This window comes from Anastrepha ludens, chromosome 2, assembly GCF_028408465.1.
Source record: "Anastrepha ludens isolate Willacy chromosome 2, idAnaLude1.1, whole genome shotgun sequence".
NCBI lineage: Eukaryota > Metazoa > Arthropoda > Insecta > Diptera > Tephritidae > Anastrepha > Anastrepha ludens.
The window spans coordinates 144,612,649-144,637,455 of NC_071498.1; the positions used below are offsets into that span (position 1 = coordinate 144,612,649).

The window sequence follows — 24,807 nt, forward strand, 5'->3', positions numbered from 1 at the left end:
GGCTATCGAGGACATACGGCAGCCACTTTGCAATTCGGTTATGGAAAATTTCATGAAAAGGATATTGTCCTGTAAGCGTGGTCGTGGTGGTCATTTGCCTGATGTTATTTTCCACTATTAACGGCATGCCCTCCTCTGTGTAATGCAATAAACATCCGATCATTTATATAAAAAAATAGCTTTTCTCTTTGAATATCAAAATAACATCTCTTATTGGAAAACGCTTTAGTTTCCATATTAATGAAGAGAAAAAATGCAAATTTATTGTCTAACTCATACTCGTATTTATTGAACTCATTCACATATATAAATTATTAACTAAATTAAAAATATATACACTACACATACAACTACATATATTTAAATTTTTTTTTTTTTTTTATTAACGGTTCTTATTCATTAAATGCGCCTGAAGGCAATTCAGTGGAGTTGGGGCTGTAAATGCATCACTGAAACTTCCTCATATTAATGTTGTATTTAAATAATGATTACAGTTGTATTTTTTGCTGTAAGGTGGCGCGTAAAATATACGAAATAATATCATGATTTATTTTTATACTAAAAATGTACTACTTTTCATTCCACTTCAATCATTATGCTAAGTATTCAACATGCAAATTTCGTGACAATGACGGCAGCAGTTCAAAATCATCTATATTAGGCACTTCTATTCAGCTGTTTTATTTAAATTTAATTGTTGCTTTTTTTTTGTTGCAATATTAATAGCGTGCATATTTCTAGCTTATTTTATTATTATTATGAAAAAAAAATTACTTTTTTCTAATCAAAATTTTACCTATTTCTTATTCACTTTTTACTTTAATATTTTTTTCAATACAACTCTCTCCTTAAGTTTTTTATAGTCTATCATTTATTTCACTTCCTCATATTTAGTGGAATTCTGTTGTTGCTTTAAAATTGACGCCCATGTCGTCCATCGAAAGCTCTGTCGTAAACTTTACTCAGCGATTCTGTTCTCGTTTTTGGCACGCTTTTAGGCATTAACGTTGAGTTATTTGTCGAAAGGCTTTTGCGATTGACATAAGTTGATGTGCTGCTGAGACTTTCACTGGTGTAAGGTTGCCGATGTTGCTGGCGCAGATGGCTCCAGACGGCGATAACAGCAAGTTGTGTGAGCAAGAAAACCGTAATAGTTAGTATAAGACCTGAAATGGATGAAGAGAGGAAGAGAGAGAGAGAGAGAGAGAAATGGTGAGTGCCGTAGAATTATATGACATGGAAGCATTTGTTAAGGAGTAGATACTTAAATATTTTTAATGCAAAGTGCGACCGAATTTCAGTTTCGGCTTTGGCTACGTTCGACCACAAGAACGTGGTTCGACTTCATTCTCACATTTCCCTACCTTTTTTTGTTAAAAAAAAACGAAAAAACTATTGCATGGCATTTTTATGAATTCAAGAAATACTGAAACCGTGAAAAGTAATGAATGGGTTATATCTATATGGCCTCTCACAATCACACAAGGGGGGTTGAATGTGGTAGGCGAAGCATGAATTTATCATCATCATCATCATCATAACATCGCAGTGCGAGGTGAATCATTGCTTCTGTTGCAATTCGCCTTCACGTCACTCGGTCATCAGCTTTTCGTTTGATATCAGACAAGCCCATAGCTCCAAAATCGCATTCAATGTCACCTCTCCATCGTCTTCTCAGCCAGCTTCTGCTTCTGTCGGCTTGTGGATTGGTTTCGAAGATCTTTATTATAGCTCTATCGTTACTCATTCGTAGAATGTGACCATACTATCGAATCCTTTGCGCTTTGATGTACCTGATTACGTTTGCAACCCTGATAAGTGTATCTAACCCGTCCGTAGATGTATTTTTCTATGCGCTCAACACAACTCCAAGGTACTTAAATTCATTGACTATATCAAAACTATAGCTGCCGATTTGTAAGTTATGTGTTGTGTTGCGCACTGCACCTTCCACATATTCTAGACGCATAAATGTTTCTTACAAATCCTAACTGCTTCTGGCTATAATTACGATGCGATCCGCATAGGCACAAATTTGTGTAGATTTGCAAAAAATTGTGTCTGCGGGATCTACTCGAACATCAGCTTTAACAGCGTGTAATACCAGGTTGAAAAGCAGGGATGAAAGCGCATCTCCTGAGATCGATGACATTATCTCCGATCGCCGCCTTTGCCCAAATGTTTGTTAAAGTTATGCTAATCAAGCTATGCCTTACATCTTTCTTTAAATTTATCATTTCGATTTCATTAAAACTGTCTAACAAAGAGGCTTGAATAGGATGATCACAGGGAGATCCTATGGGGCCTTATCTGTTTACCATTCAATATACTATCAAGTGCAGGATTCGGTGGCAGTATTAAGAATTAAAAGCTAAATTAAAAAAGTGCTACTAGCGATAAAAGTTTTTTTCAATTACTATTAGAAAGAAGACAAGTGCGGACATTTTTTTTTAATTATTGTCTCTAAATGTTGACCATTACATCGGATACTCTCTTGTAATCTGGGCGCCGCACTCCGTGCCACTCGCTGAAAGAAGTGATGTTGGCATGCCATTGACCGCGCGGCCGATATTTTCACTTAGAGTTGAGATGACCGCTAGATTTGTTTCATAGACTTTACTTTTGAGGTACCCTACAGAAAAAACTCCATAGGGGTAAGATCGGGCGACCTCAATGGCCTTGATATGTCACCGAAGCGACTTACCACTTTGTTAAGGAAGAAATCTCGCAGTATCGCCATAGCCTCACTGGCTATATGAGGCCTGAACCATGTATGCTGAAACCATTTACGTGCACAGAGCAAAGGATAATCGCTCATTATTGGCAGAAAACGATCGTTCAGCATGCGCCGATAAGAGACGCCGTCCACAAAAATTCCTTGCCCTCGACGATTCTCAAACAAATATGTTTCAATTCTTCCACTGCTTGACAATGTTGGGACCCGACCGTGGGCTGCTTGCCACCGAACTTGTTGCGCGGCACCTTCGCACCCATGAACGAATCAAATCTTCTTTACGCAAACGTCGAACGTGAACAAAATCTACGATGAGCAGTTGTACACGAAACACGAGAAACTCTAAATATTATATAAAACCTATCCGACACCCTGCACTTCTTCTTGCTGTCGCACCTATGTCAAGCCCGCTAGATCGCACGTGAGTGTTGCAATCACTTAGAAAACCCTGTCACTCTCTTACAAGTGGTTTTATGTTTTTTTTTTCTCGCTGATATGGGAAATGTGCTACATATATAAGTATTAGTGGCGCTTGGTGCTTACACGTCTCCCCGGTACTATTTACAATACATTCATGCACCTATTTGGCCAACTGTTTGCCCGCCTGCATTGTGCTTTACTTACCGATCGCATTAACACAGTGGCCCTGATCTGCTTCATTATCAATGCGCTCGCTAACGTTGCGAGCAATTGTTTCTAACTTTGCCTGCTTTTGTTGTTGTTGTTTATCGAAGCCAAATTTGTCAGTGATCTGAATTGATTGCACCAACAGCATATCGTCTTGGCTAGGCTGGCTTTTGGTGATCGAGACAGCTGTTGCACGTCTACTTCGCAAGTGTAAATGTTGTTGTCGAGCGAAGCGTTGTTGCTGTTGCACCGGTTTTAGCTGCTGTTGGTTCTGTGCGTTGCTACTGTGTACAGTGCCTGCAAATGTTGCTGCATGAAGAGGAGTAAAAGAGAAGAGAAGAAAGGAAATAAATGGTAGGAAGCAATAAATGTATGTTAAATTAGGAAAAACTTGGAATTAAATGTTGCTTAATACTTTTGTAGAAAAATATTTCTTTCTCAGAAGCGTAAATGATCGAATAAGTCCAAACAAAGGAGAAAAATATTCAATAAATATTCAACAAATATTTCTCTCATGAGATTTTGTTTTTATTACATTTTTAAACAGGAAATCGTAAAAAATAATAAAAGGATGCTAAATTAGAAAAAAATGTTCAATAAATATTTCTCTCATGAGATATTTATCTATTACCCTTTTAAAGTAGTAGAAAATAATAAATGTATGATAAATCAAAATAGAAATTAGATATTTTTAATATTCTTGTAGAAAAATACTTCTTCCCAGAAACCTAAACGTTCGAATAAGCCCAAACGCTAAAATTATTTTGAAATTTTGTTTTTATTACATTTCTAAACAGGAAGTAGAAAAAAATAATAATTGGATGCTAAATTAGAAAAAAATAAAAATTAAATATTTCTCTCATGAGATTTTTTTAATACATTTTTAAACAGGAAGTAGAAAAAAATAATAATTGGATGCTAAATTAGAAAAAAATAGAAATTAAATATTTCTCTCATGAGATTTTTTTATTACATTTTTAAACAGGAAATCGTAAAAAATAATAATTGGATGCTAAATTAGAAAAAAATAGAAATTAAATATTTTTTAATATTTTTGTAGCAAAAAAAAGAGAGAAATATTTAACAAATATTTTTCTCATGAGATATTTTTTTATTACTTTTTTAAACAGGAAATAGTAGAATATAATAAATAGATGCTGAATTAGAAAAAAAATAGAAATTAAGTAATTTTTAAAATTTTTGTAGCAATAAAAGGAGGGAAATGTTCAACAAATATATCTGTCGTGAGATATTTTTGTGTTACGTGTTTTTGGAATATTTTGTAGAAAAATATGTCTTAGAAACTTTTTTTTTTTTTTTTTAAATGGAAATACAGTGCACTCGCGGTAACTCGAATAGCCGCTAAGTCGAACGACGTGCTAACTCGAACACATTTTTTTCCCTATTGACTAGTTTGTAACTCGAACAATATTAAAGCTCTATAACTCGAACAAAAAAACAAATTTATTTGTACACACATTCTTTTCAAACATGTACATTTTGTACATACATACATATGTAATAGTATATGTATATAAATTATATGTATACTAGTGTATTGTCCATATGAATATTTCGACGTTAATATCCCGTTAGTTTTCTGGGAACAACATCTTGCATTGACCAAATTGCTTTAAATTTGTCATTTGTAGTGTATCAGTGCATGTGAGTAATGGATCGTAAAAGGTTGAAGTGTTTAACATTAAAAGAGAGGGCTGAAGTCCTTAACAAAATTAAACGTGGACGTAGTGTTACTTCTCTAGCGAAGGAATATGGGGTAGCCAAGTCCACCATAAGTCTTATAAAAAAGAAAGACAAGGTAATTTTAAAAGCAGTAAACAACACGTTTTTGGGTCCTGGGAAGAGGAGAACTTTAAAAGCTTCTGAGTTTCCTAAAATGAAAGCCGCTTTATACAAATGGTTTCTGTGCCAAAGAAAAAAGAATTACCCAATAAGTGGACTCATCTTGAAAGAACATAACATGAAAAACATAATTTACAGGTCGAATTTACGCTTTATGATGCTAGCAAATGGAATGATGGTGCCGAATTTACCGACACAGAAGTAATAATTGAAACTAGTGATTCTGAGTCTGAGTTTAACAACACAACTGAGACATGTGAGCGGATATCATCTGAGGAGGCAGTTAGCTCTATCAATAAGGTAATTCAGTGGGCCACAACTGAACAAGTAAGCCCCGCAAAGGTTAACACTCTTCAATTGCTGCGTGAAAAAGTCATATTCAACATTGCTGCAGGCAAGAAAAGACAAACACACATTACAACTTTCTTTTCGGCCTAACTTTTCTGTAAAAACTGACTTTTTTGTGTTACTGACACAAAGACTGCCAAATATTTGATGAAAAATATTGAAACGAATTAATTATTTTAAACATATTCATGTTCATATCCATATGTAAATAAATAAATAAATTTAATTGAAAAAAATCGATATCGATGACTGTTTTTTTAACATAGCACACTCAATTGATAAGTCGAACAAATTCGATAAATCGAACAGCGCCTGTTTTAATTAGTTCGAGTTATCGCGAGTGCACTGTACTTTATTTGCAATCTATCTTAGAATACAGATATTCAGCAAAAGAGATCTTATTACCTAGTGACAGCATAGTATTTACACTGGTGCAAAACTACATAGGAAACTATAGAATTTTTTTTCTTTTTACAATTATTATGCATATTTTATGTTATTAGATTTAATTTTTACTCGAAAATTGTATAACTTACTTCATGTATAACTTATATTAGAATTTTAAAATTTAATGGAGCATTTTAACAATTTCATATTTAGCTCTTTTTTTTTTTTTGTGTTTTTTTGTTATTATTATTAAATTGACAAATTTAAAGGAATGGCAAGTCTAAGACATGATTGCGCTTTAATCGTCAAATTTCATTGGTTGTGTCCAACAAGCAAATAGCATTTGTGTTTACATGATTTGACAATCTTTCAATTCTTTCAATGTATTTCTTAGAATATGCTGAGATTTCTCTCTTAACAAATGGAATACCTAGATCCATGTGTATGGCTTCGTTTGTGATAAACCAAGGTGCATTAACAAGTGTTCGCAAGGTCTTTGACTGGTAGCGTTGCAAAATCTCCACATTGGACTTACTAGCAGTTCCCCAAAGCTGTATACCGTAGGTCCATCTAGGCTTCAATATAGCTTGATACAATCTAACCTTGTTTTCTAGACTAACTTGAGATTTGCCACCAAGTAGCCAGTACATTCCTTTGGTTTTATTTTTAAGCTGTTGATGCTTAGCTTTAATATGATTTTTCCATGTGAGGCGTCGATCAAGATGCATTCCCAAGTACTTGATTGTGTCGCTAGTAGGAATTTGATGACCATTTAAATACACTGGAGGACATTGTTCTCTTCTTAGTGTAAATGTAACATGAATAGACTTTTCATGATTAATATTAAGTTTCCATTTATTGAGCCAAGTTTCCAAAGTGTGTAAGTGATTTTGTAGCAGCGAGGAGGCCTCTGCAGGGGACTCACTAGATGCGATGAAGGCTGTTTCATCAGCAAAAGTCGCCACTTCTACCTTTTCTGTTGTCGGCATGTCGTAAGTAAATATCGTATACAAGACTGGGCCTAAAACACTACCCTGAGGCACACCTGCGTTGATACTATATATTTCAGATGACGCATCTTGGTGCTTTACATAAAAGGGCCTGTCGCTTAGATATGATTTAAGCACTAAGTAAAAATGTGCTGGTAAAAGTTTTTTAATTTTAAAGAGTAGTCCCATATGCCAAACTCTGTCGAATGCTTGTTGTACGTCAAGAAAGGTTGCAGAACAGTATTCTTTTCTTTCGATCGCATCTATAATAATATTCACAATTCTGTGGCATTGTTTTGGTGTGCCATGCCCAACTCTAAACCCAAACTGATGTTCAGGAATGATATTTTGATCCTCAATTACGGGTAACATTCTTTTCAAAAATATTCTTTCGAATATCTTCGAGAATGTTACGAGCAAACTAATGGGGCGGTAGGACTTGACGTTATTTTCAGGTTTGTTTGGTTTTGGGACCATTACTACGACAGCACGCTTCCACTGTGTGGGGTAATGATTTACATTCAAGATACCATTATATATTTGTGTGAGTAACTTTATAGCATTTTGTGGTAAAGCCTTCACAACTCTACTATCAATACAGTCATATCCAGGACTTTTACAGTTATTCAGTCGGGAAACTTCTTCAGTAACTTCGTCATCTGATATTTGTGTGATCGGGAGATCCAATTGGCACGGAGATTCGATGAAGTTTAGAGTATCTGTATTATTATTATTCCTATTCGAAGTATTAGGCTGAAAAGTCAGATAGAGGTGTTTGGCAAAAGCCTCTGCTTTTGTTTCATCACTCCTACACCATAATCCATCAAGATTTTTAATGGCAACATTACGTTTCATCAGTCGTTTTAGGTACCTAATAGTTCTCCAAAGTTTGTGCTCATCATATTTTGTGTGTTCCAATTGTTTCAAAAATGAATTAAAAGACTGTTTTTTTAAGTCAGCTAGCTTCGATTTTAGTTCTTTTGTTGCTTTATTTAGAGCCCTTTTATTGTTTGGATATCTATTTTCCTGCCAGATTTTTCTTAGCCTTCTCTTGGTATTTATGAGCATTATTACATCAGCAGGGACGTGTATTGATCTAAGCAAAAGGAGAGAGATGATGTTCACACAAATATTTCTCTCATGAGACATTTTTTTACTTTTTTAAACTGTTTTATATATTAAATCATAAATAAAAAATATTAAAAAAATTAGAACACGATATAGTTTTTATAGTTTTTAACCTTTTTTCCTTGGTTCTCACAAATGAAAATAATTATAATCTAGTAATATTAAAAAAAGCAAAAAAAAAGATCTAGAAAAAACTAATCTAACTAGTGAATTTCTTATGAGATATTTTTCATTTTTCCAACAATAGAGAAGTAGTACTCAGAAACTAAAACATTAATTATTTTGAAATAATTTTCCCCAAAACGAACCTTATAAGAATTGCATGAACAATGAAAAATAAAATTCTTTCTTATGAGTTATTTCTGGTTTGTCTCAACGACTTCCTATTTTTTTACATAAACTATCCACCAAAAACCCAAGCCATCTTGAAATGAGCAAACAAATAAACAGAAAAGAGGAAGTCGCTATTATGAACTGAAACCAATAATTTCGCATGGAATACTTTTTTCAAAAAATTTAATGTTTTGAATCAATTTTTCGCTTTGAATTTCATTTTAATTTTTTATTAGCAGTCATGAAGAAATTGTCAGCATAAGGCTTCACAACATTGCCAAATTCAAAACTTTTCGGCAGCAACATTGATTGTCAAATGAGAAGAAAAGTCAAATTTATGAGTATGGCGTCAGAAGCAATTGCCAAATTTTGGTAAGAAAAGTTTTTTTAAACAAATTAACACACATATACATATGTGTCCGGGAGCCAGGGGTCATTTTGACCTCATCATTTCATGCCGACTGATTTTAATACTGAAGGTAGACGCCATCCAGTGGATGACGAAACCAACCGTCCGCTGGTCCAGTAGCGGTGGGTACGTGCGTGGGATGCTGCGAAACGTGTCGAAAAAAATTTTTTAAACAACTCATTTAATACCGGCTTTTGTGTATTGTTGACATTAAAAAAAAAAAAAACTAAATAATTGGCGCATACTCTTCTGTTAGGTGTTTGGCCGAGCTCCTCCTCCTATTTGTGGTGTGCGTCTTGATGTTGTTCCACAAATGGAGGGACCTACAGTTTCAAGCCGACTCCGAACGGCAGATATTTTTATGAGGAGCTTCTTCATGGCAGAAATACTCTCAGAGGTTTGCCATTGCCTGCCGAGGGGCGAACGCTATTAGAAAAATATTTTTCTTCATTTTGCTTTCACCGAGATTCGAACTAACGACCTCTCTGTGAATTCCGAATGGTACTCACGCACCAACCCATTCGGCTACGGCGGCCGCTATTTAGTAGAATAAAAAAAAATAGTCAGCTGCGTCATAGAGGGGGAAAAATACGTCAGCTGAACAGGCGAACTTGTAAAATAAATTAAAAAGTAAAACTACTTTATGCCAAGCAAATATAAAGATTCAAACAAATATAAAGAAGATTCGAAGATGTTTCACGTGAAAATGCCAAATCTTCGTAGTATTCGAACTCAGGCACTTCACTCGATTCACGCCAACGAACTGTAAGTTTTTCGCGGTGAGGGGGAAATTTTGCTGGTATCATGTTGCTGCGATATTGTGCGCTGTTTTCATGGCGTGAACTGAGTACTACTTTGCCGTGAGCTACATATGAAACTTCATACATATTTCATAGCAATGCAATTTATATGGATTTTGGCAGCCACTTCACGTGAAACGCGAACTTAGTACTATGTTTTAGTAAAAAAATAAAAACCAATAATTTTTTCTGAACAAAAAAAAAAAAAATAAATAAATAAAAAACTAAACTAAGAAAAAAATTCACGACCTAAAAATACTATTTTTTATATGTTTTTGAATTCGCGAATTTCTCTTTTGGAAAGGAAATTTTGAGAGAAAATAAATTATAACTATCTTTAAAAATAATTCAATCTTTTCACCGCAGATATTAATTTAACTTATCTTTGTTTAAATTATTTTATGCACCTTTCACAACCAGTAAATCTTTCTCCATACCCTTTCAGGAGATATATAATAAAACTCTTTAAAATATATCAGAAATTACTGTAATTAAAATTGAAATATTAAGAATTAAAGAAAATTTAAAAATTCAAATTTAAATTTTAAGAGTTTAAATATTAAAATTTTAAAATATAAAAATTTTATTTTATATATTGTAATAATCATCGACCAAAATACCGAAAAACAAATTTGAATAAGCAAAATTAACTCAATCGAAATGTATGATTTTTTATTTCTGTTTTATTAACTTTATCTTATTTAAAAAAAATTGTATTTAATCATTAAAAAAGTCATTTAGATCTATAATTAAATTAATAAAAAAATAATAATGAACAAAATTAAGTTTATGAAAATTTTTGATATTTCATTAAAAAATAGTTTCATATAATTTTTTTTTATTAACCATTTTTTTATTTAATAATTTAAAATGCCTTTTAGATCGACAGTTAAAATAATGCATTATTCTCCCAAACAATAAAATAATATTGTAATATATTTAAATCTTTCGAAATTTCTGATTGCAAAATTATTTAAACTCTCACTTACATACTTCAAAGGTTTACAAAAGCTGAGTTATCCAGCACATGACGCATTCAAATTCAAAAACTTATTATTGCAACTTACAACTTTTCTTACAAAAAAAGCACTCGCCACTCACACACCCAGCCTACTCACCTGTCACATTCAGTGAACGCCTTCTACGCCCATACGAAACCATCGACTTGTATTCGCCCCCATTTTCGCTCTGATCGCACTGCACCGGTTCGCATGTTGGCATACAGGGTGTGACAAGAGCACGGAATTGTACTAACTCAGATGTGGGAAATTTAAATGCATCAAAGTGTGAGAGTAAAATTTTTCCCGACGTCGAGCTCTTGTAGATCGGTCCCATTATAAAATGATCTGTTGGGCAACCATTCGAATCGATGAGGGTAATCTCCGCATTATCATTACCATCCATGGCAACAAGTTCACGCACAAATATTTCATATGGACTTTGAGCGTCAAGTATCTCGAACTTCAACGCCAACGGATCACCAACCTCAGCCGTACGCATCACATCGGTACCATCACGTGAGGTGATCTTCATAAGCACATTCGGTGAATCGACAATTACTTCCTCACTTAGCGCTGGTTCGTAATCATCCTTCACATCTAGCAACACTTCGTTCGTAATCGATTTGTTCGTTAAATCGTATTGACAGGTAACAGCTAGGCCCAAATCGGAGGAAGTAACAATTTTGTCATGATGTTGTATCACCACATCGTTCATGTAACGCCCAGAGCTGCTTTGGTGTACATTACATTCGAGATTTTGATAGCCCATGCGTATTTCAAAGTCCAGTGCATTCTTCACATCGACTGCGCAGGATTTGGGCGAGCCTTTAGCGTAGACTTTGCCATCGAAGAGTTTTGAAGTGCGTATGCGCGCAATCATATCGGCTGCACCGCATTCGATGGTCACATTGTAACAAGATGAGAGTTCGTAGGTTGTCGCTTCGGGCACATCCAGGTAGGGGTCTTGTATGTCAGTGAGCGTAATGCGACTGTGATGTGATAGGCGGCACACCATATCGCCAGTGTCACCATAGTCGTAGGAGTGGCATCTGTGAGGAACACACAAAAAGGGGCGTGAGGATTAGAAGAGTGATACAAAGAAAAGGGCGTCGTAGTGACATTCAAATATTATAATGATTTACGAGTATTCGTTTTGTTACACAACTTAAAAAAATTTGGTTATTAACATTACTTCAGCTGCATCTTTTATCAAACTCGCAAGCCGAGACTTCTTACGATAATCCCCCAGGTGTGAACATAGTAATATAATACGCCCATAAAAGTACGTACCGCGCCAACAACTTTTGTTAGATGCTTGACCAAGCTCGACGTCGTCCTAAAAATAGGGGCACTAAGAACTTATGCCATTCCCCAAGGTTCGAGATTTTATTCAGGTTCATTGAAGCACAATATCTGAGTGTGATAGCCACCCTGCTATTGTGCTTTGACGGATTGAATAGAGTTTTCCCCAGTAGACTTTACTCACACCTCTTTGTTTCAAGATTGATATTCTAAGGTGAGCATACCGCGATTTGATGAGCTGTTCAAGAGATATCTAGTTTTCTGGGAGAGAGAGTCGATAGAATGACCATTGCAGAATGCGAGGCCTTTACAAACTGAGCCAGTTCTCTTATTTAAATACGAGGGGATATATTTAGATGTTAGGGGTACTGAAAACGCTGACTCACCTACTTAGTGGTTCTGTTTAGAAATTCATTGGTCCACGACCGGCTGTCGGATTCAACTCAGCCACGTATAAAGTTGTACTATGGCGATTGGCAAAGTCTCGAATCCCCTTGATGGCCCACACAACGAAAAGACTAAACTTCTACTGATATTGAGCAAACGCGATTTGAGGAATATTTTTGGCGCAAGTACCTCAGAATAGTTGGGGTAAGCGACTCGGTTTTCGGTGAAATATGATTGGAGAATGATGACGTGCATTTGCTTCGGCAGGAGGATTTTCATGGGAGCACGTTTGATGAAGCTCAATCTTAAGGACAAAACTCGTTTTACAAAAGCGAAGCTCCACCTGGTTGAACTTCAGATGCAATAAGAACTTTAAGATTAGCAGTTTCTGCGGCAAAATAAAAAAATCTGTAGATGCTCTTCCCATTTCATACGCTTGATCTGGTTGATAAGCTGACGAGCTTCGGACACGGTTTTGAGGATCAGGTTTATTACCGCGCTGTAAATTTGGGCTCTCACGCAAAGGGAAATATTGTATTCGAAATAATTACGATACCCTAAGAGCTGCCACAGATTTTAAAGAAAATAATGTCACTAATGCGAAGAGCCGGGCAGAGTATCCGATAAAGAATAAAAATGGACATAACTGTGTCAAAGAAGAATTCTAATTTGACTCTGGGCGAGACGTTAAACGGGAGTGTGGAAATATCACATCAAACACTTTCAACTTTTATCGGAAAACTTTTTAAAAAGGAGTGTTAATTGAAAAACACCAAAACAATGTAGAGTTCTGATGGCTATACTGAAAATAGAGTTCCAGAAATGTTTCGAGAGCTGGATTAAATACTGGCATAGGTGCGTTGCAGTTGATGAGCAATACTTTAAAAGCGACAATATCACTTTTGAGGAATAAAATTGTACAAGTATTTTAAATCTTCTGAACATATATCGGGACCTTTTTGATCAAGGTGGTATCGTATTTCATGGGAAAAAAGTTTAACCATCCTTTCGCAAGAAAAAGGAAGTTGAAAAGTGAACAAACATATTTTTATGGTTATTTTATTATGAACTACCCTACATTTTTTATAAAAAAATGGTATTTTATAAAAAAACCACAGAATTTTTGGTATCTTTGTTTTTTAACAAATTATAAAAAAATTGTGATAAGTTTTTTTTAAATTTGTTGGAAAAAGTTTTTTAATTAAAAAAAAAAAATTATGTATCGGAAAAATATTACATATAAAAAAAATGTATTTTATAAAAAAACCACAAAATTTTTGGTATCTTTTTTTTAACAAATCACAAAAGAAAATAAAAATTTGGGAAAAAAGAAAAATTATAAAAAAATTTGATAAGTTTTTTTTTAATTTGTTGGAAAAAGTTTTTTTAATTAAAAAAAAAAAATTATGTATCAGAAAAATGCTACGTACTTTTACAGCTATTCATGTAAAAACAAAACAAACCATTTTTTCACCATTAACTAAAAATTGCGGATCCAGTTCGGCTCCAGCCACTCTTTAAAAAAGGTTTTGTCGAAGAAAAGCTGCGCAGTCACCTCCATTTTATATTATACTCCTTAGAAAAAAGTTAGTTTTACAGTCTTTAGCATCAGAGGGGTTTCAGCGAAAAAAAAACACTATTTTTGGGAATGTTTTTCTGAAATATGGATTGAGCAAATTTATTAAAACCTTTTGTACATTATTAAGCATACTTTTAACTATATTCTGTAATTTTTTCATGCAGTGATCACTGTATCTCGGTCGGAAATTATCTGAAACCAAAACCTATTTAAATTTAGTCAAAGTATCATTAAATCTTCCCCCCAACGTTGTCCGCTTAGTTTTTTCTTCGTTTAAAAATTTTGGCGGCTGTCTTAAGTGAAAACTTCTATTTTCAACGAAAATTTCCGCCATTTTGTGGGCGGGTTTCCCTTCATGTCAAAAAAAAAAATATAAACTAAACGTTGCGGGGAGGCATTTTATATGAAGAAAATGTGAGCCAAGTTTGGAATGAATCGGTCAAGTAGTTTTTAAATGGCAGTGATCACCGACTTTCAAAAAGTAGTTTTGAGAAAAACGCGTTTAAAAGTTTGAGAGGCGTGGCCTTCCCGAACTCTCGCACCTGTCAGAGCTATGATGCGAGACTAATTGGACAATAACTCTAAAAGTTTTGCTTAGATCGGCTTAAAATTTTGGGAATATATTCCTGAAATGTAGAACAATAAGATAAGAAAAAAAATCGATTTTTGAAAACATAAACAATAAGTGGCCTGTTGAGAATTTTGAAATATTTCATTAGAAAAATGCGCAAAGTGCACTTTTTTTGCCTTGGTCTAACCCCAAAATGAATTACTTTCAAATATTTAGTAACAATAGAATTTTCGCATCCACCACATGTGAGAATTTCCTAAATAAATATTTTTGTTTATGCTGTTTTGCGACAGACTGTATGGTTTGTGGTTCTAATCAGTTTTTGGTAGTTTTTTTTTTTTGTTTGTTTGCCCTGTTACTGTTATTGTCATGTCAGCCACTGACTTACTCACCTGTACGGCGCATTCAAACATAAATCGCGGCACTCATCGATGGTGCCAATATCCTGAAAAACGGAATCCACCGTCTTCAATATGCGTCCAGGCAGGCGCTTAAACTCGCACAATTTATTCGGTTCATCGGCACAGTTATTCTCCAGATAATCGACAGCATCGAGCGATTGAAATGCACTGCGGCCTGATAGAGTAATGCGATCCATTTCGGAGAGTTCGCAGCTTTTTGTGTGACGATAATAACTGGCCGATCTGTAGCGAAAGAAAAATAAACACAAAAATCAAGATAAAGAAATTTGAAGAGTATAGTTAATAAAAGGAAAATAATAAAAATATGTAAGTTACAATAATAAAAAAAGTACTAAAAAGATAGTAAGAAAAAAAAAAAAAAACGATACGGTTTAGTCGCGGTTGAGAAAAGCGCCACATACTCCACTTAAAGCAAAGTCATGGTGCGATATTCTTTTCTAAATGTTGTTCTTCACTCTACCTTCCCTCTTTTCTTTCAGTGAGTGCTATTATTATTACTATTATTATTTGCTATTAAAGGCATTAACACGATCGTTGAGTAGACGGAAGAGTGGCGAAACGCTTAAAACGATTGGAGGTGAGTGAGTGTGTGGCATAGTTGAGCGCTTGTGGCAAACTATAAACTCCCTTTGTTATCTTGATGTCAGACAGCAAAATTAAAAAATAAGCCATCCTTTGTTTGGCTGGCAATTTGCTTGTTATTGAGGCTGCTAGTGGAGGTGCAGATAAGTTGAAATAAATATGTTGAGTAAATAAATATTAGGTATTAGTGGCGATTATTTTGTCGTTAAGTGAAAAAGTGTAGATAATTAATTGATTTTTTTTTGGTTTTATTTTAATTCTTTACGCTTTGTGAGAATAATACTGAACAGCATACAAAGGGGGCAGATTTCGGGCCAGGTTTTTGTTGAAACGTTTTCAAGCACAATTAAAAAAAAAAAAAACAAAAGGTATGTAGTTTTATAGCCCATTAAGTTTTATATAACAAACAGAAAGTTTCAAGTAGCACCAAGCTTGCGTTGACTTTTGATAATATTTTACACTAACGACTTCCATATAAAAAATGTCGAGCAATTCTCATACGGAGAAAAATGCGCAGACACCACGAAAGAAAAAAGTTTAAAAAAATCAACGTGATTTCTGGCAGCTTCAAACTAAAACAATAAAAAAAGCATTGTTGCTGTTGTTGAGGTGGTTGAACACTGAAATGATACTGATTAGTGACCAGCACCGTTTTACTACCACTATCTCGTGTGATGATTTATTTGTTTTTTTTTTGTTTGTTTCAAAGTCAGATCCATTTAGTGAGGTCCAAGTATAGCAGCAAATCCTTTATCTCGTTGTCTGAGATCTCCTTAATTTGCTATAGGAAAGGCTTACCGAAGGATCGGAGTCGTGCCCTGGCTAGTGCCGGACATTCACATAAATAGTGGAACAGACTTTCCTTCGCCCCTTCCGCTTGACAGCTTCTACAGATAGGGTTGAAAGGTAGATTGAGTCTAGCTGCGTGATCTCCTACTTTCCAATGACCTGTAAGGTTTGCAGTGATGCGTGAAATGTTTGGCCGAGAACATCCTAGCAGGTCATTCGTCCTTTGGATTTTATATGACGCCCATGTGTTTTTTGTTGTAATACATGTAGGTATTTGCTTCCATCTTCTTTCAGCTAAAGCAGGATAGTGTGAAGCAATACATGCTTTTAATGTGTTCAGTGGGGTGGAGACTGCCACCGCCTCTGCTATGTCTAGTGTCGAACCTTTTCTTGCTAGCTCATCCGCTATCTCATTGCCCCGTATGTTCCTATGACCGGGAACCCATATCAGAGTAATTTCAAGCCAATGGCTGAGCAGTTTCAGCTCCTCTCTACACTGTAGGACCAGTTTGGATGAAATGTAGTTGGAGTCTAAGGCCTTAATAGCTGCTTGACTGTCTGAGAAGATAGCTACTCTTGCACCAACTTCCTTGTAGAGCTCTAGGGATTATTCGCATTATTTTTTTTTAATTTTTGCCAAATTTTTTTTAATTTTTGCCAAATTTTTTTAATTTTGATTAAATTTTTCTGGTATTTTTACAAAGTTTTGATTTTCAGATTTATAATTTTTATAATTTTTGAACTTTAATTACATTTTTTTTTTTTGTTAAATACTAAGCTAAACTTTTATAATAAAGATAATGACGGGTTGAACAGGTTAAAATGATTAGATGCTACATATATATATTTTGCGTGCTGTGTGAGTTTGATTCAAAAATTAACGGCCAGCCCAAATTAAACTTTTCAAAAATGTGCGCGGGTATATAAACTCGGTCGGGACCGAATTTAGCATTTCCTTACTTAATGTTTTTTTGTTTGTTTCTTTCTTTTGATGAATATGCCAAATCGGACTATAAGGAAACTAAGAAGTGGTCCGACGATGCATTTAGCCGGACGGAGCTTGGATTAGGACAACAAGCTCCAGTAAAAATTTAAGTAAAGACAGCCATGCTCTGATGTCACTGCGATATTGCAACCCATTCTTAAGTTTCGAAATGTGAAAGTCATAGCCACGCTTGCAAAACTGCGTGATCATTGATTGATCATCGTGGATAATACTTAGAGAAACAATGAAATCATTTTCAACCCGCAATTTTCAATTCGCCGTAGTAAAGAAGTCAGCAATATAAATAGGAACCTTCGTAAAAATTTCAAACCTTACGGTCAGTAGGCGCCTTGGTAGTTTTTTCGCATTCTTTTATCTTACCTGCATGTGAACTCCGCCTCGCCCAAACACAACTCGAAGCAATCTTGTCGTGACAGCACTGGAATTGTACGCTTCACATAGCCATTTAATTTGTAGCCCTGGACGCGATCAATACTCCAGTCTCGTGCACAGGGGCGTATTCTCAGACATGATTTTTGGGCATAAAGTGTGAAGACCGGAAATTGCGACTTGGCAAGAGCACCTAGTAAGAATATAAAAAAATAACAAAAGAAAAAAAGAAAAATTAACAAAATCTGTGAAAAATAAATATCCATCATTAGTTGTAAACAAAATACTAAATAAAATACTGGTTACCCAGAAAGTGGGTGATTAGCCTTATGTCAAAGAATTCTGATGCAGTCGAAAGTGAAACCAGGCATTCCCTGACCAGTTTCGAGTGCACCATAATAGAACCAAGGGCCCTAATTGCCCCTTAGATTTCTGACTAAATGTTTACCTTCCTAACTGTAGCAGTTACCTCTACTTAGAACACACTGTAGTGATCCCGAATTTGAGTCTGATGGGATTTCCTTGTTTTCAAATACCCCTCCTCCGACTTTACCGCCCAACTTCGAGCCACCCGTGAACAGGTTCGCCAAGCGCTGTTCCCAAGTTTTGCACCCACCTCACTGCTCCCTTGATGGGATATGAGTGGAGAAAGTTCCGCTTGGACTAAGCGAGGGTACCCGCTGATCCGTTGTCGGGGGGACGAACGCTAAGGATACTTGAGTGTCCGTAAGTGAGGTCGAGCCTGAAGCCCGAGCCTCTCAGCCTGATTGCAGTACGTGCAGCGGCAGTTTTGTTTACAATGTCTACAGGTACCACATTTAACATTACATTCAGCGCTAGAGGAGGAGTAGTTCGAAGCGCCTCACTGATTCCAATGAGTGCAGACCTTTGAACTCTTTCCAGCTTCTTTACCGATGTCATCCTCTCCAGTGAGTTCCACCAGACAATGACTCCATATAGCAAAATTGACTTTATTATGGTATTATAGAGCAAAAATGCAAATCTAGGCGAGAGGTCCCATCTTTTTCCAATAACGCCCTTGCATCCATATTTGACTATTGTTGCCTTCCTTACTCTCTCCTTAGCGTTGCTTACTTCGTCTTGAATGCACTGCGATAGGGCAAATAAAGTTGAGACATCTCGGCCATTTGCAGCCAGAAGAAAGGGTTTGGATGAGGTACAGTGATGAGTAGAAGGCACAAAATATCAGGAGGTCGAAGTGTAAAACTTCAAATAAATATAGAATCTAAATATCTAAACGTAACCCTGCCTTCATTATGGAAGGATATGTAGACATGCACATTGCACCAACCCACTCGGCTATGGCGACCGCTTAGTTCATTATTTATTTTACAATTTTCCTATTTTTTCAATGCGTGACATAAGTTTATTTTTCATGGAAATACCGTAAGTGGTATTTTTCCCACTAACCTGGCAGTTTGTCAGCATTTGCCGAGAAGAGCACGCATAATCCAGTCTCATAGTTCACTGCACGGCAAGCAACATCCTTCCGACAGGCAGACAAGCAATCGGTCAGCATCAGAGTGCCTGGCAATGATTTTAACATTTTTCCGGGAGCAGAGAAGACAAAGCTGTGGACGAAAAAATTGACGCAACATAGAAATTCATAGATTTAGTTAAGTCAGCACACGAAATGATAAGTAAAACTGCGTCAGCAAATATGTAAATATATGTATGTAAATGTATATGTGAATAGTTGAAATATGACATTGTTGGGTTAGGTTCGGTTGAGATGGAGACGAAGCGCTCAACGCGTAGGAGGCAGCTAAGTGCGATAGAAGCTGGCAGGAGATAATAAAACCAGCGAGCGCAGTTGATAAAATTGCGAATGTTGTGGAGTTCATGATTGGATAAATGCTGCAGTGATCGTCCGTTTATTCATAAAGGCAGGATATTCGCACGTAAGGTGCTTAAATGTTTGCTTCTTAATCTCCATAGTCCCCACTATGCTATGTTCGATCCACGCTAGCAGTGTGGATATTCTCTTATTCGTTTCAAGAATGAGCAGGGAAAGAATGACCAAATAAGTATTTGAAGCAAACCCTTAGATAGCAAGAAGGAGAGGCCGGACAATGAGACGATGGTTACAAGACGTACAAGAGATATACGAAAGATGAAAATCTCACAACATAGAGCGAAAGCGGACTGTCGGGAAGAATGGAGGCGTATTGCTGAGAAGGCAATGTCCCACCCCGGACTGTAACGCCAAGAATCGGGGAGGTACTTGCGGTCACTAACTCTACCTGGCTAACTCAGATGCAGTCTCATTCACGAGAATGTTTCCATGTTCAGTAATCCCAATAAAGTTAAGCGATGTTTATTCAAAACTTGCACGATGTCAATACTCGATGAGCCATCCTTTGGAATGTTTGAGAGCAAGACGCTGCGAAAAATTTGCAGGTTGGTTTTGTTAAACACGGGCAAAATCGCGAAATCGGTTATCGTAAAAAGAAGAAGAAGATGTATATTCAGTAAAGGCCTACATTGCTAAGGGATTTGGATATGGCTGTGCAAGACAGCAGAGCCTAAGTGGCGATCTGACTAACTAAATGAGATGGTTATCAGCTCCTCTTAATGTGCGGGAGCATACTAGGAACGTTAACATATGAGTACTACTCCTATTTGTGTGGATCACTTCACAGACTAAACTTTTTACTTCGACTAAAAGGTGTACACTTTATATCACTTATAGTTATCACTTATTTTTCAAATATAATCCATGCGCACCTTATGGGTTGGTACGTAGGTAGAAGTGACAGTCGGTCTCTAAGTTAACTTACTTAGACTCTTGCCAATCCATTGTGATACCACAGTAGCAGTTTACACGCTACACTTCGCTAAACCATTTCGTTTTCAGTGCAAACCCATTGATTTGGCAAGTCATCAGTATCATTCAAGAACGATGAGCCAAAGTATATCAAACTAGTACCATGCCACGTAGAATAGTGACAGAGAAGACGTCTGATAGACTCTTCCTCCTTCTCATTCTTGCAGCTACTGCAATAATCGAAATAAAGTGCGTTCAATCTTTGAGTATATCGACCTAAGCGACAATGACCTGTGATCAAAGTAACTAACATAGAGACATTTTTCTCGACCGATTAAGTAGCATCTGTGATCAAATTCTTTTTCAGCGTTCCAGACTATCAACCCATTTCGTATAGGCTGAAGTGGCAATGTTACTTGTACCACGCAGTTTGTAGGTTAAGAGGGGTATACCTACAATGTGCATACCAAGAGAGAGGCGAGTGGTAGTGACCTCTATCGCTAATTTGTCTGCCTTACAATTCCCTGATACGTCACTATGCTCTGGCACCCACATCAAGTGGATACGAAAATATACCGCCATCTCGTTAAGAGATGCCCGGTACTTGCAATCAGATGGAATGACAACCCCATAAGCAGATTTAATTGATGCTCGGCTATCAGAATAAATACAGATTTCTCTAAAAGTGGGTACAGTCTTGCCTAACCAGATAGCTACCACATTAATGGCCAGAATTGCAACTTGAAGTACGGTACAGTGCTAAGGGAGACAAGCCAAAACGCCCAATTTTGGCTTCTTACAGTAGACACCAAAGCCAACTTTAATGTGAAGCTTTGAGCCATCAGTAATCGTAAGCAGTTTAATCGACCAGTTTTCTTATCTACCAACTCCCGTCTAGCTGAAATTCTGTTACTAACTAACCTATTAAAGTATGGTTCATTCAAACAATTGTCAACAGGATTAGTTCGACCCAAGCCGAGTGTCCAACACTTGAATCGCGCCACAGAGGGTGTTGTTCTAAGAGCGCCGCGTATAAATATAAACGCCACACGTTTAATCTTCTGAAACCTATTTCCAATGGTAGTTTTGTCAAGAGCCGCCCACCAGACAAGATTCCCGTAAAGAAGGATAGGTCTGATAACGATCTTATACAGCCAGTGAGTGTTCTTCGGAGAAAGACTCCTCAGAGGTGGTGCAAGTTTCAACTACCGATAAGAAGTACTTTGAACATAATTCGCTGTCCTTATTATTTTTAAATTAATTTATCCAAATTTTTAAAGTCATCTTCCAAGTCAGCGCAGTCTTTGCATCCGGAAGTAGCCGCCATCAAAGAAACTACAAGTTTTGAGAAACTACAGACTTGAGCGTCAATACACCGCTGGTAGCGGTCCTTCCAATGCAGGAAACATTTTTTAAACTCACTGTCACAGTTTTTTGGATCGCCTCGATGGAGTCGAAATGCTTCCCCTTCAGCTTTCTTTTCAGGCGCAGGAACAAGAAGAAGTCCGGATGGGACAGGTCTGGGCTGTAGGGAGGGTGGGGAAGCACCGGAACCCCAATCTTGGTCAATGCAGAGGTGCATAGGAAGGCGGTGTGCGCCGGCGCATTGTCGTGATGAAGGGTCCAATTGTTGACGAGGTCGGGCCGAACCCGGGCGACGAGATTTTTCAGCCGAAGGAGCACTTCTTTGTAAAATGCCGCGTTTACAGTGCTTCCTGGAGGTACAAACTCCTTGTGGACGATACCTCAAGAGTCGAAAAAGATGATCAGCATGGTTCGCCACTGCAAAATCCTAACACACTTTTAAAACAGCTTTCACGCGCGGAGCCGGAGCGATGTTGACTGCACCGCTGTTGCCAGCGAACTGGGGCCGGTTTCTAGTGGAAGGGGAAGGTCCAACTATCATTTTCCCCACCAGCCGATTCGGTTGATCGCTTGGCAGACGCGGGAAGGGTCATTACTTTTCAATCAAACCCAGTATGTACTTAGTAGCCCACATTTATTCTGCTCGGTAAAACACTGAGCGAACTTGGTAATGCGATCGAATAAAGTCAGGGAACGCCTAACTCACCCATCAAACTAATACCAGCTGAGGGGTAACAAGGACTCCACAAGAGACGGTAAGACTGGCTTCATATGAAGCCCATTAAATGGTTTGCCCATAAAAAGATTTTCCTTTCGTCACACATGATTTGTTTTTGCATAGGTTGGTCTCTATCCAATGCCCTCCTCGTCACGGATGATCCAACCGTGGTGCGCAAGGGAGCTTTTAAAAATTCGCACCTTTCGTTAAGATTAGTGATTTTAACCGGAATCCACTTCGGATATCTTCTGTAGTAGCTACTCTTCAGTAGAGCCGCCTCCAGAAGACTCTTCTTATCACCCGATAGTCACTGTTCGAATATATCCTTTTTACTCCCTTACATTTCAATCCTAACACAATGGTCTGCTTACACCCGGTTTGGGGCTAACCACTTAATCAAACTTAGCCTAACCCTAATCGGATTTCTTCTAATTTACTCACCCAGTTGTAATTTCGAAACCTATAAAATCAGCATTACAGTCTTGTATATTATTCTCTAGATTCTCCTCACTATTCGCGAGGCTATTGTCAAAAAATTCGATTTCCTCATCAACGGTCTCGTTTGGCAATTCCTTTGTTTGCTGCAATGTTTCTTCATCTTCCCTCATACTTGCGTTGGCCGCAGGAGCATCCATCTTTTCAATGCTCTCTAGGTGCGGTGATGTCTTTGCGTCTTTCATAGAAACACTTTGAATGCTTTTAGCTCCGTTGGTTATGCCCACAAGTTTTGCATCTGCTTGAGTCATTGCAAGATCGTTCGGTGCTGTGTCTGCAAACGCTATCGCTGCTGCTGTTGCTTCTGATGTTACCTTATCGTCTGCTAATGTTGCTGCTGCTGCTGCTTGTTGTCGTTTTGCAGTAGGCAAATTGCCAGCCGTTGAGTCGGCTGCCGTAGCAGCTTCTTGTGCATTTTCAGATAAATCCAAACGCGAGTGTCTGGCGGCAGTCAAAGCTGCAGGTGAGGCAACCAGCAGCGATATCAGCAATAAACACGATGTACTAGTGTATGTGTGCAGGAATCGGTTATTGTGTCGCATTGTTAGTGTTGGTAACTGAAAATGAAATAGAGGAAAGTGTGATTTTTTGCACAACTAAGAGATTAATGAATGCTAAAAATGGAAATGAATAAAAGCAGAAGAGGAAAGAATGCCCGTCAAGATGGGCGTTTTATTGCCGTCTATATTTACATTTGGCGGCCTCTTTTACAATACACGCACCTTTCTGTTCGACACATTTTTTCTTTGGCAGAATTATTATTATTATTATATATTTTTTTGTTTTCTTGGAGACCTCAATAAAAAAATTTTCAACTCAGGTAAGACCTAGAAAAAGTTGTAGTTATCCACTTTTGAAGCTAAAATAAGGACTTAGAAAAGAATATAATTTGATAGATAGATAGTAGCTCAAATGACACGCCATCTTAGATAAAAAATGTAGGGAAAACGCTTAACGCCGTCAAGAAAAATACCTGGTGTCACAATAGTTGAGGAGCGAAACATTTATTCGACTTTTTTTTGCTTAATTTCAAAAAGAATTTATTTACTTTTAGTTTTTAATCACTATTCTTATGAATTTTTCGGAAGAAAAAGAAAATAATTGTATGTCATTAAAAAAAAAAAATGGATTATTAATGAAGTCTGTTAGCCGACAGTACCAAAGCTACTGTACTTAATTTCGATGTTAAGCTTTGAAAAAAAAAAAACACAATTATATGTAGTTGCTAATGTACTAAAAAATAATTCAATTCTCATAAGTCACAGGAAGTTAAAAATACCCACTGAAACAAGCCACCGAAAGATGTTCTCTTCATTGCAGCGCAACGGGAATATCAGCCACATCTGGAACATCTGTTAAGGTAGCGCGGAGCACATGCGCTAATAGCAGAGTGGTCTTACATAACTTACACTGCCGCACAAAGCACAATAAAATAATACAATAATAAAGCAAAGTTTAAAGAGCAGCAGCTATAAACCTCTAGCGGATAGCGCAGCTACTCATTACTCAAAAATTGTTTGTTGGTGTGCCAGCAAGTGAGCGCATTTTTAGTCAGCATCCAGCCGCTCGCTCAGTGCAAAGGTTTCCCAGAATTTCTGCAACTGTTATTTTAATTTTATGACTGCTGGTAAAAAAGCAAAAAAAACAACAAATATTTCTTTTGTTGTTTTGTGAAGAAATAATGTTCTTTGGTTTTATTTTCAGCATAACTCGTTCTAAGTCTCTTTAAATCATTATTAAAACTCTTCTTTAATATCCTCCCAGTCAGCCTCGTGAGAAATTTACTAAGAAATACGGATTTTTTCACTGACAAAA

General features: G+C 36.8%; 1 protein-coding gene across 1 annotated transcript in view; it reads right to left on the minus strand.

The window, feature by feature from the left end:
* Positions 1 to 811: 811 nt before the first annotated feature.
* The window catches only part of LOC128855489 (uncharacterized), a 52,537-nt gene continuing 28,541 nt past the window's right edge, over positions 812 to 24,807 (minus strand). Inside the window, exons 2-8 of the mRNA XM_054090437.1 lie at positions 22,939 to 23,549; positions 19,058 to 19,218; positions 17,618 to 17,819; positions 14,851 to 15,102; positions 10,737 to 11,668; positions 3,359 to 3,670; positions 812 to 1,166 (exon numbers count right to left, since the gene is read on the minus strand). Of these exons, the coding sequence (XP_053946412.1) occupies positions 913 to 1,166; positions 3,359 to 3,670; positions 10,737 to 11,668; positions 14,851 to 15,102; positions 17,618 to 17,819; positions 19,058 to 19,218; positions 22,939 to 23,534 (2,709 nt within the window). The 5' untranslated portion in view covers positions 23,535 to 23,549 and the 3' untranslated portion in view covers positions 812 to 912. The remainder of the gene's footprint in view (positions 1,167 to 3,358; positions 3,671 to 10,736; positions 11,669 to 14,850; positions 15,103 to 17,617; positions 17,820 to 19,057; positions 19,219 to 22,938; positions 23,550 to 24,807) is intronic.